Source organism: Astyanax mexicanus, chromosome 12, assembly GCF_023375975.1.
Source record: "Astyanax mexicanus isolate ESR-SI-001 chromosome 12, AstMex3_surface, whole genome shotgun sequence".
Lineage (NCBI taxonomy): Eukaryota > Metazoa > Chordata > Actinopteri > Characiformes > Acestrorhamphidae > Astyanax > Astyanax mexicanus.
This window is the reverse complement of record NC_064419.1, coordinates 17,005,475-17,021,332: the sequence shown is the minus strand read 5'-3', so window position 1 is coordinate 17,021,332 and position 15,858 is coordinate 17,005,475. Positions and strand designations below refer to the sequence as shown.

The 15,858-nt window shown below is 33.6% G+C and overlaps 1 protein-coding gene across 3 annotated transcripts in view; it reads right to left on the bottom strand.

Annotated features, from left to right (window-relative positions):
• Positions 1-11,945: 11,945 nt before the first annotated feature.
• The window catches only part of mvb12bb (multivesicular body subunit 12Bb), a 70,234-nt gene continuing 66,321 nt past the window's right edge, over positions 11,946-15,858 (bottom strand). For all 3 annotated transcript variants that reach the window (XM_022670728.2, XM_049485892.1, XM_022670729.2), the window contains exon 10: positions 11,946-12,612. In XM_022670728.2, coding sequence (XP_022526449.2) covers positions 12,565-12,612 — 48 coding nt within the window. In that variant the 3' untranslated portion in view covers positions 11,946-12,564. The remainder of the gene's footprint in view (positions 12,613-15,858) is intronic.

Genomic DNA, 15,858 nt, shown 5'->3' with positions numbered 1-15,858 from the left:
AAATAACTCCAAGGTTTCTGGCATGATTACATACATTTAGATAATAGGCCTAGGCGATCAAAAGTTTGGGCATTCTCTATGGTCACATGACCATGATTATCACAGCCTAAAAAAGCCTTTTGTTACCAGCTGAGGGGGTTTAATTTCTCTTTTTGGTGAAGTGGATGAATTGTTCTTGATCAATTAACAAATACAAATGAAATCAAATACGAATTAATTTAGTAACATTGTTTAAGTGATTTTCTTGTATTTTCAGTGTTGTTCATATTCTGTCTCTCTCTTTTAAATAAACCATTTAGTCCATTATATATACATAGTCGTATATAACATATACATAGTAGATAGATAGATAGATAGATAGATAGATAGATAGATAGATAGATAGATAGATAGATAGATAGATAGATAGATAGATAGATAGATAGATACATATACAAGGTCAAAGCACACACCCACATGCATACTGGACAACTAACAACTATGCAGACTGTAAGTTTTCCCGAGCAAACAGTGAGATTTACGAGGCTTTTCAGCATACGGGTGTCTTGGTTATGGGATTCGTCTCCGCACTGATTTATTCATCCTCAGGCAGAGGCCTAGCTGGGGTTCTGAGTTTGATTTTAGGATATGTGCCATTGCTCTTTTGTGGGACACATAAATTCTGGCAGAGCTCTTCAAATCACATGTGTGCACCGAGCCTTGTGGCTCAAAATGCTGCGAGATTTTCGAAGTAGATTTAGAGACTCTGAGCCGTGTCAAAAGAAAATGGGATTTGAAAACTCATGACTGGTGTGTAATTATGATAAACTCATGTACTGTGGTGAAGATTACAGAGGATCCCTGTCTCTGGAGGGATGCGCTCTCATGGATATCCGCAGAAACCACTGGATGGGATAAACAGATAAACATTGGCTTATTACTGCACTTTTTGTAGTATTGCGGTGTGTGCTACAATTATATAAATATTACATTAATATAATAATTATTAATAAAAAAAGTCTTCCATTATGTTATTAATGGTCACTTTTACATGCAATGGCCTTCGGTGGATCTATAAAATAACGATGCTACAGCACGGCTGGAGGTTCTAGAAAGGTCCATTTTGGTGCTATAAATCTTATATATATAAACTTTGCAGTGTGTGTTCTGTCAGTCTGTTCTGTGTCCAAACAGCCGTCCTCCCAGATGTTGTTCAGCTGGGTGTATCTGGAGGCATAGATCCAAGGGCGTAGGAGCGGGCTTGATATTGGGGGGGACACATTTGCCAATATGAACCCAAGCCCACCCAATAGTTTCCTAGAACAACATTTGTGGAAATTACTTTTAATTAAAAGTAAATTATTATTATAAGGTGATTTTACAACCTAAACATGTTACTCCACATTACAGCTACTGTTGTTAGAAAAATTATGCAAGCAATGTCTGAGTTACCTAATATTTAAAATAATATAACAGATTATTATTATTGTTATTATTATTATTATTATTATTATTATTATTATTATTATTATTATTATGTATTGGCATGTCAATTCTTTTGTATATTTACATTTTCTCCTGCACTTTTATTTTTTTCTACCGAGAGCTCTTCTTAAGATGGTGTCCTTTTATGTAAAAGAATGAAACTTTACGTTTCATAGAGACTTTTATAAACGTCAGGACATGTGGTCTTACTGTGAACTACAAATGAACAGAAGTCACGTTACAGCAGTATTTCTCAACCCTGTTCTTACATATTCTACTGCATATTAAAACTGTTCTGCATATTCTAGAGCTTCCTCTGGTGGATATACATGATTAATTTAGGCTCCATAGGGGGCTAAAGGATTTTAACAGGTAAACTCAGTAAATGACTGTTTATTAGCTGATCAGGTGGAAAACACTAGTTTAGGGCAGTGATCGGAGTTAAGTAACTGCTTTAAACTACCAATTTAAAGTACTGTACGAAATTCTGGCGATCATCTACATCCAGCTTCTAGATAACTAGTTAGTTAAATCAATTTTCGTTCATTATAGCTCACAGTAAGTCCTGTAATCCTAAATGAATAAACAGTTTGAAAATTAAAGTGATTAGCTGATCAGGTACAGGGAAACATTACATATATATTTTATTTTTTTCCTTTAACCTTGATTCCCAATCTAGCTAATTCCAAAGATAAGCTTACACACTAACACAGCTGCAGTTTATTAATCACAGTGGGTTTAAACTGTGTGCTGATTCAGAGACGTGTATTTTTAACCAGCTATCAGAAACATATCATCACAGTTGAAGTGGTTAGCCTATCGTTACCTTTCTGTTAGAAAAATCTCCGTATATCCAGATCTGTTTTAAAATCATCTGAAGCTGCTGCGTCCCGATCCCGCTGCTAAATCTCACAGCGAGGGGGCGGGGCTTCCCCAACAGCAAACTGCCTCTGCTCCGCGCGCCGCAAAACCAGCAAGCTGATTGGCTGTTTCTACTGAGAGGCGTGACTTAATACCTGATCCGGCTCCGTGATTGGTCCGGTCTGTCTCCTCATTAATAGTACAGCTGACCTGAGCGAACTGATATCATTCAAATATTCCATATTCAATATGTTTTTCATCTTCGAAATAAATTCTAAAAATCTGAAGCATTTATTTTATTACAAAGTGTAAACAATGCACAGCAGAATTGAGTAAAGTGTAATTTGACAGCATAGTACTGTACAGTTGTAAAATTACAGTTACATACTGGATTTGTTTAAAACAAAATGTATTTTACTATATGTTTTTCAAGAGTAGGATACCAATAGTAATTTAACCCTGTAAATAAAAAAAAAAAAATACTGGCAGCCACAGTGGCTAGTAAACCTGTAAAAAGACAAGTGCAGTTTATAATAATGAACTGTTTAATTAAAATGAGAGTAAACCCCTGTAAAAAAAAACACTATGAAATACTAACAGCCATGGAAAATAAGCTATTGTAATTGTAGCTAAGTGTTTAATTATAATCGTTAAGACCTAGAAACCCAGTAAAATATACAGGAGAATTTTATAATAATTAACAGGTTATTTAAAATTACAGTAGTGACCCTGTCAAAAACGGTTTAACTGTTTAGTTGAAAAAGAAGAATTTTTTTTTTTAAACTGTACTTTTAATGAAACAGTTTCAACAATTTCTGTGTTGCAGGCCAAGAAGGTAAAACATATATATAAAAAATAATATATATTTATATATTATATTATAGTTTATGACAGTATTTTACTGTGATTTTAAAGAATACAATCTCATATAGTGAAATTTCTTTTTCCACGTACAGTTCTCCACAACAGAAATCCTGTAAACATAATTTTTTGCCATGTTTTCATATACTGTATAATCGTACTGTGGCAACTAGAACATAGTATAATAATAATAATAATAATAGTAATAGAAAGGATATTTAATACGTTTGTACTATCATATGTTTTAAATGCTCATGTTATTATATTTTAAATAGTTAAATTCAGCTGTGTAAATAAAATATAAAACTTTCCATCATCTAACTGTGAGAAAAAGAAAAATAATGTTAATAACTTTTTTCATTCACAATATATCCTTTCTTTAGCGGAGACTCAAAGAAGGCATCACTAAAGAGACAAAACAAACCTCTGACAACAGTGCCATAAATCAATGAACAGGAAGCCTAGCAATTCTAATGACGTTATTAGAGCACCCCACCTGCAGGTCAGCGAAAGGGCATTGACCCGCTGGTGTACTGAAGCATGGCATTTCTCTCACTTATTATTCTCTGTTATTTTTTTTTTCTCTAAAAAAACCAACACAGGTTAGACTTGACTTGCATAATGAGTGACTGTACTGTATTTTTTTTAAACTTCATCCTTATACTTCTACTAAATAAATCAGAAAGAAAATGCTGCCAAAATATACTTAATTACATTTATTTTATTGAGAGTCTATACAGATTAAACTTAATAAATATTAACCAATCCTAAAAATAAAAAAAAAGATGCCACTGCAACAATATTTACTGTATTCTATTCTATCAGACTGCCCTTCACTCACTGTGAGTTTTTTTTTTTTTCAGTAAAAAAGGGGGGAAAACAACTCTCACGGGGAGCATTAGGAATAACAAGAAAACAAGCTCCTTCTACAAAATCCTTCTCTGTACCTGTCAGTGTTTTCCCTTCGGACCACTTTCAGCATCATAAACATCTTAACAGGGCCCGGCTCCCTCGGGAGCTTCTGAGCGTTTCCTATGGGGGGACCGGGGCTCAGGAGCTCTGCTCTTATTGCAACCAGGTGGCCATGTTAAAAAGCACTGCCCAACCATAAATGTCCCATAAACTGCAAGTGGCACCTCCAGAGGTGGACAGGGTCACTGCACCTGTCTGTAGACTGAGCTTCGAAACTTCCCTCTCCCACGTCCCTCCTCCCTCTCTCCCTCCCTCCCTTCCTTCCTTCTTTTTTGACACACTTAGTACAGCAAACAGAATATGCAGAAATTCTGCTGCAAATTTAAACTCATACCCTAAATATATTAGTTTTTATCAAATTATTTATGATTTAGTAAGAATGTAAAATTTTGATTTAAAATCATTCAATATATTATTTAACCCAAGTACCAAAAAGTGGAAAACCTATTATTTTCTGTTACAGCCATTTATAGTTTGAATACCTTTAAATAAACTAATTAAATAGTTTGAATTTTGTTAATTTTATAAACTTTTTGTAATTTCCTTTTTTTTATCCAAAATGCATTCATTAAATATGTATATATTTTCTATAGTCATAAGTATAAAACCTATTAAATGATGTTATGATAACTCAAAATGACTTAATATTCTAATATTAAGCTACAATTGAAGCTGAAAAAAAAACTTCCAAAGTTTCTAATCAGGCTTCCATTCCTCAATTGACCAAAGCAGTGTAACTGTGCAGTAACACAACTGTGAACACAGTAACTTGCTCTTACAGCCTACAACACTGCATACCAACATTCAGCCATTATATAATATATATATATATATATATATTATATAAAATTTCCCTGAGGAGCTAAGAGAAGGTAACCTGAGGGGAACAACTTCTCAATTATTGTGAGGGGGTGGGGTCACACTCTTTATGTGTAATAGTGGTGATGGGAACCAATGGAAAGAGTGTGAGACTGAGTGACAGAAAAACTTCAGGAGGTATGGTCTGATGTGATGTCATAACCTCTGAAATGAAGTAAAAAATAGTATGTGAGTTAAATTATTTATTTTGTTGTATTTAGTTGTTTCAATATGGAACGGATTTGCTTTCAGGCAAACTGAGAAAAAACAGAACTAAAGATCATAGTTTTTCATTAAACCAACGTAAAAATGCACTTTACACTTTTTTTCAGAAAAAAGTAGAAATAAATCTTAAATAACTGCAAAAAAGAAAAAAAAAAACTTAATAAAGTATAAACATAAAGATATTTTTTTTTGTTTCTCCCTGTGTGGGTACTTATCTGCATGACATGTGTGCACGGATGGCGAGAAGAGGGGGTAACAGGGCAGAATCCCCTACAGATTTAATTGGTACACAGGTTGTGGAAATGTCTGGACATGGGGCCACGCCGCTTTGATCTAACTTGAAAGGAGCTAATTGATCTTTTTGTTCCCCTCACTTTGAGCTGTCCAGCTTAAAAAAAACAAAACAGCAACAAGCACAAAAAGCTACAGCAAAAGAAAAAAGAAAAACGTATTGAAGAAATGATGATGAAATATCTGAGTAGAGGTAGAAAGTGAGTGGAGCTAGAGCGAGTGTTTCTTATCCCTAGAGAAAGAGAGATAGAGACAAAGTGAGAGAGAGAGAGAGAGAGAGGACAGCGAGCAAAAGAAGAAAGAGAGAGATCACCTCACGCCTGGTCCCATTGCTCCTCAATTACCCTAATGTGCATCATATGGCCGAGGCATTCTCATGGAGAGAGAAAGAGAGCCAGAGAGAGAGAGAAAAAGAGAGAAAGAGAAAGAGAGAGAGAGAGACCCCGTGGAGTGAAAGGACTTGCCTGGCCCTTTGATATGGCTCAGTCCTCTTTCTGCCAGATCCAGACGTGATGGTTTTCATCTGCATCTCCCCCCAGAGTCCAGTTTGAGCTTGTTAAGGAAGAAGTGCGATGAAGACCACACGTTTAATCTCTCACCGACAAAGCCACAGCGCTACACCGCCCCGCACCAACTGACCAATACAAATGAGGGGAAAAAACAGGAAAAACTTCACCCAACATGTGGCTGCGGCGTTCATTTTTTTAATCGTCTGAAGAATATCCCAGACTATAAAACAATTTGATTAAATTCTCACAAAAGTTAAAATTCTTAGTGACCTGTTACACCTCATTTTTTAAGTTTGGTCTAATTCACATGTTGTGAAATGCATATTGCATGTTGAGTTCAAACATTTTTAAGTAAAAAAAAAAAAGTTTATAATTACTGTCAATAAAATATTTTGTGTTGCTTATATACTATATTTACTTTGTCCAACAATATTTATAAATATAATTACTTGATTACTTTATTAAGTACTATTAGGTACACCTGTCCAACTGCTCATTAACGCAAATGTTGAATCAGCCAATCACATAGCACACTGTAAACCCAGAAGTAGTTTGAACTCAAATGATTTAAGCCTGTTTTACGTAAAATTGGATATTTCTAAACAATACTCAACTATTTTGAGTTAGTTAAACATTTGTGGGCACATAAACATTCAAACTGAGATCTTTGAGTTGAACCAACTTATTACAAATGAGTTTATTCTGTTGCCATTAACAGCTTGGGTGTGTCCAACAGTTTCTCACCAGACAGACACTCACCATCAGTGTGTAATGATTCCCCCTGGGCTACCTTAGAAATAAATCTACTTCCGCTTTAGTTGTAATAACTTTTTTTTGAATACTTTTTTAAGTAAATTTAACTTATCCAGGCTTACAGTGCAGCAACTCAATGCAGACGATCTGCTGCAGTTCAAACCAAACATAAGAATGAGGAAGAAAGGTGATTTAAGTGTCTTTGAACGTGGCGTGGTTGGTTGTTGGTGTCAGACGGGCTGGTCTGAGTATTTTAGGAACTGAGGAGCATGATCTACTGGGATTTTCACGCACAACCATCTCTAGGGTTTACAGAGAATGATCTGAAAAAGAGAAAATATCCAGTGAGTGGATATTTCCCCCGTTCTGTGGGTGCAAACACCTTGTTGATGCAAGAGGTCAGAGGAGAATGGCCAGACTGGTTCTGGAGCTGATAGAAGGGCAACAGTAACTCAAATAACCACTCGTTACAATCGAGGTCTGCAGAAGAACATCTCTGAACAACAGCACGACACGTCAGACCTTGAGGCGGATGATGAGCTACAGCAGCAGAAGATCACACCGGGTGCCGCTCCTGTCAGCTAAGAACAGAAAACTGAGGCTACAATTCACACGGATTCACCAAATTTGGATAATAGAAGATTGGAAAAAAAAAGTTACCTGGTCTGATGAGCCTCTGATGATTTCCGCTGCGACATTCGGATGGTAGGGTCAGAATTTGGCATCAACGACATGAAAGCTATGATGTATCAGTCCTGCCTTGTATCAATGGTTCAGGCTGATGGTGTTGGTGCTGAAATGGTGTGGGGGATATTTTCCTGCACACTTTGGGCTCATTAGTACCAACTTAGCATCATGTCAACGCCACAGCCTACTTGAGTATTGTTACTGACTATGTCCTTTATCCCTTATGACCAGTGTACCATCTTCTGATGCTACTTCCAGCAGGATAATGCGCCATGTCATAAAGCGTGAAACTTCTGAGACTGGTTTCTTGAACACAACAATGAGTTAGTTCACTGTACTGGAATGTCAGTCCTCCACAGTCACCAGATCTCAAATCAATAGAGCAGCTTTAGGATGTGGTGGAACGGGAGATTCAAATCATGGATGTGCAGCCGACAAACAAATCTGCAGCAACTGCGTGATGCTGTTATTTCAATATGGACCAGACTCTCTCTGGGTGGATAGATGGCGCTCTCTTTTCCCTCATCACTCCAAAGGGTGATGTCGCTTAAGATAAGGCGTCTGTGAGCTGTTGTATTGGAACCATGGCGCTGCGCTTTCCTCCAAGCGCACTGTGATGCTACACAGCAATGCTGCATAGGCAGCAGTTTGAAAAGAGGCGGTGGCTGACTTCACATCTATCGGAGGAGGCATGTGCTAGTTGCTAGTCTTCACCCTCCTTGTGTTGGGGCATTACTAATAATAATGCGTAGGTTGGGTAATTGGCCGTGTAAATTGGGGAGAAAATGGGATAAAAATAAATGAATTGGTAAATAACTTTCACCTTGACTTTTTAAATCTTAAAATGTTTTTCACACATACATAAAATTAACTAAAATTATTCTCTATGGCATTACGCAAGGAATTCTTTTGCAGCACCTTTAGTCTAGTTGTCACATGTGCAAGCATTTCAGATGCTGTCCGTGAGCATGAATTTTTGGTTTGGAAAAATATCTGACACAGTCCTTGTTCTTTTAATTTGCAGATATGTTTGATGTGTACCAAAAATATGTTCTGTCTAATTATAAGCTGGCTTGTAACAAACAGTTTCATTTAAAATGGTTACACAAAAACAGCTTTTTTTTAGACACACATCCACCCAGATGCACGCAAGCTAGGACGCACTAAAGCTAAGAGAGCATGGTGTGCCCCTTCTTGTCATTTTGGGGATTTTCATTTTACGATGCGGTTTGAGAATATCGTAGTTATTTTCTCCATCAGAAAGCTGTCGCAGCGACCAAAGCAAAGCCATGTGAGGAGAGTCTGTAGAAGAAGTGTTGCTAGGCATGTCTGTGAAAAGCCACTTAGAACTTTTAATGATTCTGATCCAGGTTGTATTTGGGCCATTAAAAAATTGGATTAGAATTCAGAAAGAAAATAAATGAGAGAAATATGAGAGATATGAGAGAAACACAAATATACAGATACAAAATAATGGCATCACATCTTTACTTTGAGAGGATGGATCTTAACTTAATTGTGCTTGATGTTAGATTTAGGAGACGGTGAAATACTGACTGTTATGCCTAAATTTCCTTCGGGATAAATAAAGTATCTATCTATCTATCTATCTATCTATCTATCTATCTATCTATCTATCTATCTATCTATCTATCTATCTATCTATCTGCTACAGTTATACAGTTTAAAAGACAGTGTTTCAGTGTTTAGAAGAACAGAACTGAAACAGGTGTGCAAATATAAAAAGTTTTTTGTGCTTGATGATAGGTGGATGATGTGGGGAGGTGAAGCGTTAGTTATATTTTATTATTATTATTATTATTATTATTATTATTATTATTATTATTATTATTATTAGTTGATATTACAGTGTTGGAACATAAAATAAAAAGGTCAGTTTTTAATTCCCATGAATTAAACATGCCAAAGTAGAAGTGGAATTAAGGGCCACGGGGTTGATTTAAGGTTGAAGTGACCTTAAATATTATTGTTAATATTATGACCTTAAAATTATAAAACATGCTATATTAGTGTAATCACTCCTTCAAGACCTGCAGTTTAAAGTTTCTACTGCGGATTTCTACTCATTAGTTTCTATTTATTCTACTTAATATTGTATAATAATAGTAAATGAATTATAGATTATTGCATCTTTGTCACAGTTTGTTTTGGCATAAATAAAAAAAGACATTATTATATTGGAAATATTCTTTGCTGCTGTTGCTGTTGGCATAATTATTAGTATGCCTCATTGGAAGAAGTTGCATATAACAATATAAACTAAAAGGTGCATTTATAGACACAGACTATACCCAACTAAAGCCAATTGTGAAATGCCAATGAAAATTGTTTTTATGGTAGGTTTATAATTAATCTGGACTAGACAACTACTACTTCTAATGTTTTAAAATAAAAAATTAAAGAGAAAATCTTTCTGGTAAAACTGCAGAAATTCTGTTATAGCTTATTTGATCCTATGACTGACAAACATATTTTTATATGAATAACTACCCGCCTCATACTTACCATTTAAAATAAAACATATTTAATATTTCTAAATTAATAAATCTGAGTACCCGCAGAGCATTTTAAAAACATTTTGTATACAATCTTTTTTTTATCTTCCTCAATGTAGAACAAAAGATTTTGGCAAATTACATTATACATTTTTATTTATTAAGAATAATAAAATAATCAAATTACATTGCAGTATGTGAGCTGAGTGCTGTTGGTTTCCTGAACCTGCAGACATTTATATACCGCTGATGGACACTGTAATGGATGTGTGATCTACGCAGCTCTCCTACACTGATTAATAGACAACCTCTAGATACTAATATAGCATGTGCACAAATATATATGTATATATAGTTATTGACATTGATACAGAAGAGTTTTAATATTCCCTGTGAATATATATATATAAATATACATCTCACAGATTCCTAAAACTTTAACAAAAACATCTCTCACTAAGAAAAGTGCTAATTCTGCTGGAAATGATTAACTTTTTCATACATTAAAAAATCAAGGTTATAATCAGGGGGTCCTTTGCAAACATGTAAGGTTCTTTTAAAGCTTTATTTTTTATTTTTTATTAATTTCATTACTATATGCTGGTCTTTTGCCTACAAAATCAGTTATCCCCAGAGAAAATATAATCATTTTCACTATTAAATAAAATAAAATATAAATAATAATTTAATTTATTGATGACTTTCATCAAATAAAAGAGTACATTGTAATATGTAATACAAACTACAAACAGTGAGTTTTATTATATACAATATTTACTATTGTACTTTGTGGTTGTTCAAAATGTGTCTCAGATATTTGTCACTGTAAATCCCCTAGTTTATAGTCATTAAACTCAACTTTGACTTGTATTATATGTATTATATGTATTATAGTTATGCATTTTTATATGTATTATATATTTCTATATGCATTACAGTTACGTATATTATGTGTATTATAGTATTATAGAAAGTTATGGCTATGCAGCAGCTATCTGTGTATTATGGTTACTGGTACTGACTTTATTGTTACTGTGATGATCTAATATTTAATTATATGGTGATGGCGTAGTTTTAATAATGATATTGTTTAATTGTATCTTATATATCCCTAAGAAAAATGTATCACAGTGCTCAGGATTGTTATTTTTGACCAAACAGTTTAGACCAAAGTTGTAAAGCAAGAGGTTAGTGACTTGAAGTGAGTGCTGTGAATAATGGATTTGCATGTTGTGATAAAGTCACCACCATCAGAGGAAGTTTTATTTGTTTTAAATGATAGCCTTCAAATACCAATTTGTTCTTATAGCCTTCAACCCTGAGACCAGGCAGTTAACTATTATTTAACACATATGTACATCACAGGAGAAGGCAGCAGCCTGTGAAGAATGACTAGACACTGATGGTGAGCGAGAGATGGGAGGACACGCCCAAAATGTAAATAGCGTGACCAACATTAGCTGAAAAAGAGTTCAACTGAGCATGTGCAGTAGTGCAGAGTAGTTGGCTTGGCCTCTAACTAGTGTAGTGAACTAGTGTTCAGCTAGTTAAGCCAACTTTTAACAAGAAACTTAATGTTAGCTGAGGCAATTAGTTGGCTATAGTTTACTGTGCAATTCAATATTTCTTGTTCAGCTGATTAAAGATCACATTAAGGAAAAGAATTTTAAGTTTTTTTTTTTTTTTACAGTGATGAGTTATTAAAGTAATAGTCCTTTTTAATAAAAAGGACAAAAACATGATTGTTAAATACATTAAAAACATTATTTTTTTCTGTTTAGGCTTAAAGCAAATGTTTGTATGATGTTAGATCTTTTAAAGGAGTACACATCAAACAGTATAAAAAATGGAGACATAAAAGTAAATATTCATTATTTAACAGCATATATGTGTATTAAGAATGCAACATGATTGAAAAAAACTCTACATACGTATAAGACCCAATAAATAGAAAATAGAACAGAATTAGCTTTTTATTGTGTCTGATGGTGTTGACAAATCAAAGTACATAAAAACACCTATTTTATTAAGAAAAAAAAAAAACATCCATTTGCATTTTTACATTTACAGCATTTATCTGACACTTTTATCCAAAGTGACTTTCAAGGTTATTCCTATTATAAAGTTGGGCCAATGTACAAATGCAAATACAAAATGAGAAGATTTCTATACCTTCTGATTTAATAATTTAACTAATTTTTATTTTAAGAATTAAAATCGCTTTTATCCAAATTCTCAAGAAAATTACTAAAATACTAGATTTATAGAGCCTACAAATACAGTTTTTTTATTAAAATAACATTTTTTCCTTTTAGATTAATTAACTAGAGTACAACTAAAATAAAGAATATTCTTAAAGAATACTGCTGCTAATGTTTGACAATATTTGTCATTTTTTTTTAAACGATAAATATGTTTTATAATTATATCCAAACCCTTCTGAACGTGAGGTTTTACCCACATTCATTCTGGACTAAAGACCCACAGGCAGGTCACGTTTCCGGTGCTGTGATGGTTTCTCTGGTTTGCTGTTGGCGGACTGTTTAAAGTCAGATTCATCACCTCGATCAGGGATAAGCAGCAGCACTGAGCTCAATATTGAAGAAGTATGAAAACTGCAAAACAACACAGAAGCAGAGAACACACAGAACAGAACGTCAGTCTCAAACTGTGTGATTTAACACTTCAGACTGGTTAAATGAACTACAGACTATAGAGGAGGAAAAACAGTATGATAAGAATGTTTTGTAATTAATAAGAAATTATACTGAACATACAATCTCCCTGTGGAAATTTTTTTGCTCCATTCTTTCAGGAGTCGGCTCCACCCCCCTGCAGCAACCCTAAATTTAACTGCAGCCAGTTACTTTCTGTAGCTGTTAGTCAGAAAAGTGAAAATCACTAAAGGAATCTGACACATTTTGCCTGAAGTCTATTTTTAGGCTTTTGCACCTTTCAGGTTGAAAGTCTTTTTTTAAAAGCTAAAATGTCTTATTTTAAACCATTTTGAGGTTTAAACAAAGAAACAAAACATATTTTACATTATGACATTAAATTTTGGTGAACTGGAGATGAGAATTGGAATTGATATTGAGTTCTGAACGCTGATCTGAACTGAGATAAGAGAGACACATCCTGGGATGTTTTTTAAAATTTAAACTTAATTTAAATTTAAAGCAGTTTTGTATGGGATTAATTATTTTCCCATTGTAATTAAATGTGAGTTACTAAATTAACTATACATTTTGTTTAGATCCTCAGTCACTTCTGTACAAAAAAAATGTCAAAGCCAATTTAAATTATGGTATAATAAAAGAAATCATACATTTGAAATTTATGTTTTATATTTTACTGTTTTGACTTCATAGTTATATAATAGTTTATTAAATACTAGAATGGAAACAAACATACAGCTCTGAAAAAAAATAAGAGACCACTTAAAAATGATGAGTTTCTTAGATTTTACCAAATAAAAAAACTCTGGAATATAATCAAGAGGAAGATGGATGATCACAAGCCATCAAACCAAGCTGAACTGCTTGAATTTTTACACCAGGAGTAAAGGCATAAAGTTATCCAAAAGCAGTGTGTAAGACTGGTGGAGGAGAACATGCCAAGATGCATAAAAACTGTGATTAAAAAACAGGGCTATTCCAACAAATATTGATTTCTGAACTCTTAAAACTTTATAAGTATGAACTTGTTTTCTTTGCATTATTTGAGGTCTGAAAGCTTTGCATCTTTTTTGTTATTCAGCCATTTATCATTTTCTGCAAATAAATGCTCTAAATGACAATATTTTTATTTGGAATTTTGGAGAAACAAAAATTGTCCATAGTTTATAGAATAAATCAGATTTGGAAATTTTTAAATGAATAACTATCAACCGTTTCTCCCTTATGAGAGTAATAATTTTGTTTACTTGTGTAAATTATTTAATTGTAAGTGCCTTAATAAATGTCTAAATATAAGTCTAAATAAAGCACTTTTAGCTGTTCAATGTAAAAAATACAGTCTGATGTATCTGATTTCTCCTAAAAGAGAGTAATGAGTGATATATACAGTTATTCATTATATTCAGAATCATTGCATTAATTATATTCTGAACCAAAATTTACTTTTACATTTTGCTCACAATAATTGTGAGCCAATTCCACGACATATCTAATGACGTATCAGTATTTGTAATCACTGGATTACTCCCTGTGCTCCACTATCCCACAGAAGAGGATATTTGATAGTGACCCGGTGTAAGACTTATTCATTTAGAAAATGTTTCAGGATAAGAGTGATTACACTGAGGGTCTATAGGCTGAGAGACATGTATGCACATGTCATCCACTGGCGCCCCCATGTGTTCCTAACCTTAAAAGACAGGACTAAATTCTCTGAGTGTAACAATCATAGAAACTGCTGCTACCAAGAATGTAGAAGCAGTTTTAACATCTGCTACTATGATTTAAAGCCCATCCTATCCACTACAATAGCTTTAGCTGTAGCTAAAGTAGTGAATCACTGTATGTATAGTGACTTTGTGGAGTTACAGTAAACCACAAATAAATCAACAAAATGCAATGCATGCTCTGTACTTCTTTTTTTATTATTAGATAAACCCACTTAAACATCAATCTAAAAATATGGTTTTAATTTATGTTGTCAGAAAACATGTTTGCTTTACATTTATATATAACATAAAAAGTTAAAAGTGTATAATAGCAAAGTTTGCACGCCCTTTAGGCAAGAGCCATGGTCTACGCTACACACTAAGAACATTTGTATTTGTATTTGTACTTAAAAGAGTACAAAGCTTGTTTTTGTACCTATGTTTTTGTACCAGTAAAGATTAGAAAAAATATCATCAACTGAAGGGGTCAAGAACTGATCCAAAAAAATCTGGCTTTCAAATGAAAAATGAATAATTAAAATATATATTGTTTATTAGTACAGTGATACAGAATACTAAATGTACATTTTGGCTGGGAAAATGGTAATGGACAAATCTGTACTTCCTGCTGTTAGGAAAGACATTGTACTTCAGAGGGAACACTCTACACAAATCTGACACTTAAAAGGCCAATATTATACCTTTGAGGGCACATTTAAAAATCTCTCTCTCTCACACACACACACACACACACACACACACACGCACAGACACACAGAGGTTTCTTTAATGTGGTAGTGATGTGTTTTTTTTTTGGTTTTTATGTCCACAGAAAAAATGTACCTCTGAGTACTAGAAAGTACTTATGTCATAAATCGGTTTTTAATGTGTAAAGCCCAATTTTTTTTTTTTGATGTTATGTTTCATTTTTCTGCTTTCTGACAACCTTGCTAATACTGTCTGTTCCCATAAGATATTTTTATTGCAATATATTATAATTATACACAACCATTCACTGTTTTATACAGTACTGTATGTACACATACAAACTAATATATGTGGGTTCATTGCTTTAGACTACATCATACAGACAGAAGGTTCATGCTGATTAAGTATACTGTGAAGTGTGATATCTACAATTGGATTTTATATATAAATATATACAGGTATGAGTTTTATTTCCAACTTTACACAGTAAAAATGAGTAAGTAAAGACAGTATAAAAAGAAATATAATGCACTGGATGATAGTCGTCTGCCCTTATTGTTATAATTGTTAGTAATAAATGATGGTGCTATATTAGATCACAAAATACAGTTTGTTTTATTTACAAAATTAGATTAGATTAACATAAAAAAAATGCATGAATCATTTTCAGAGGAAAGTTTAGGTTAATAATAAATAAATTCCCCAAATAAAGCTACACATATTTTCCCACAGTCTTTAAGTGTCACACAGAAATAAAAAGATCAAAAAG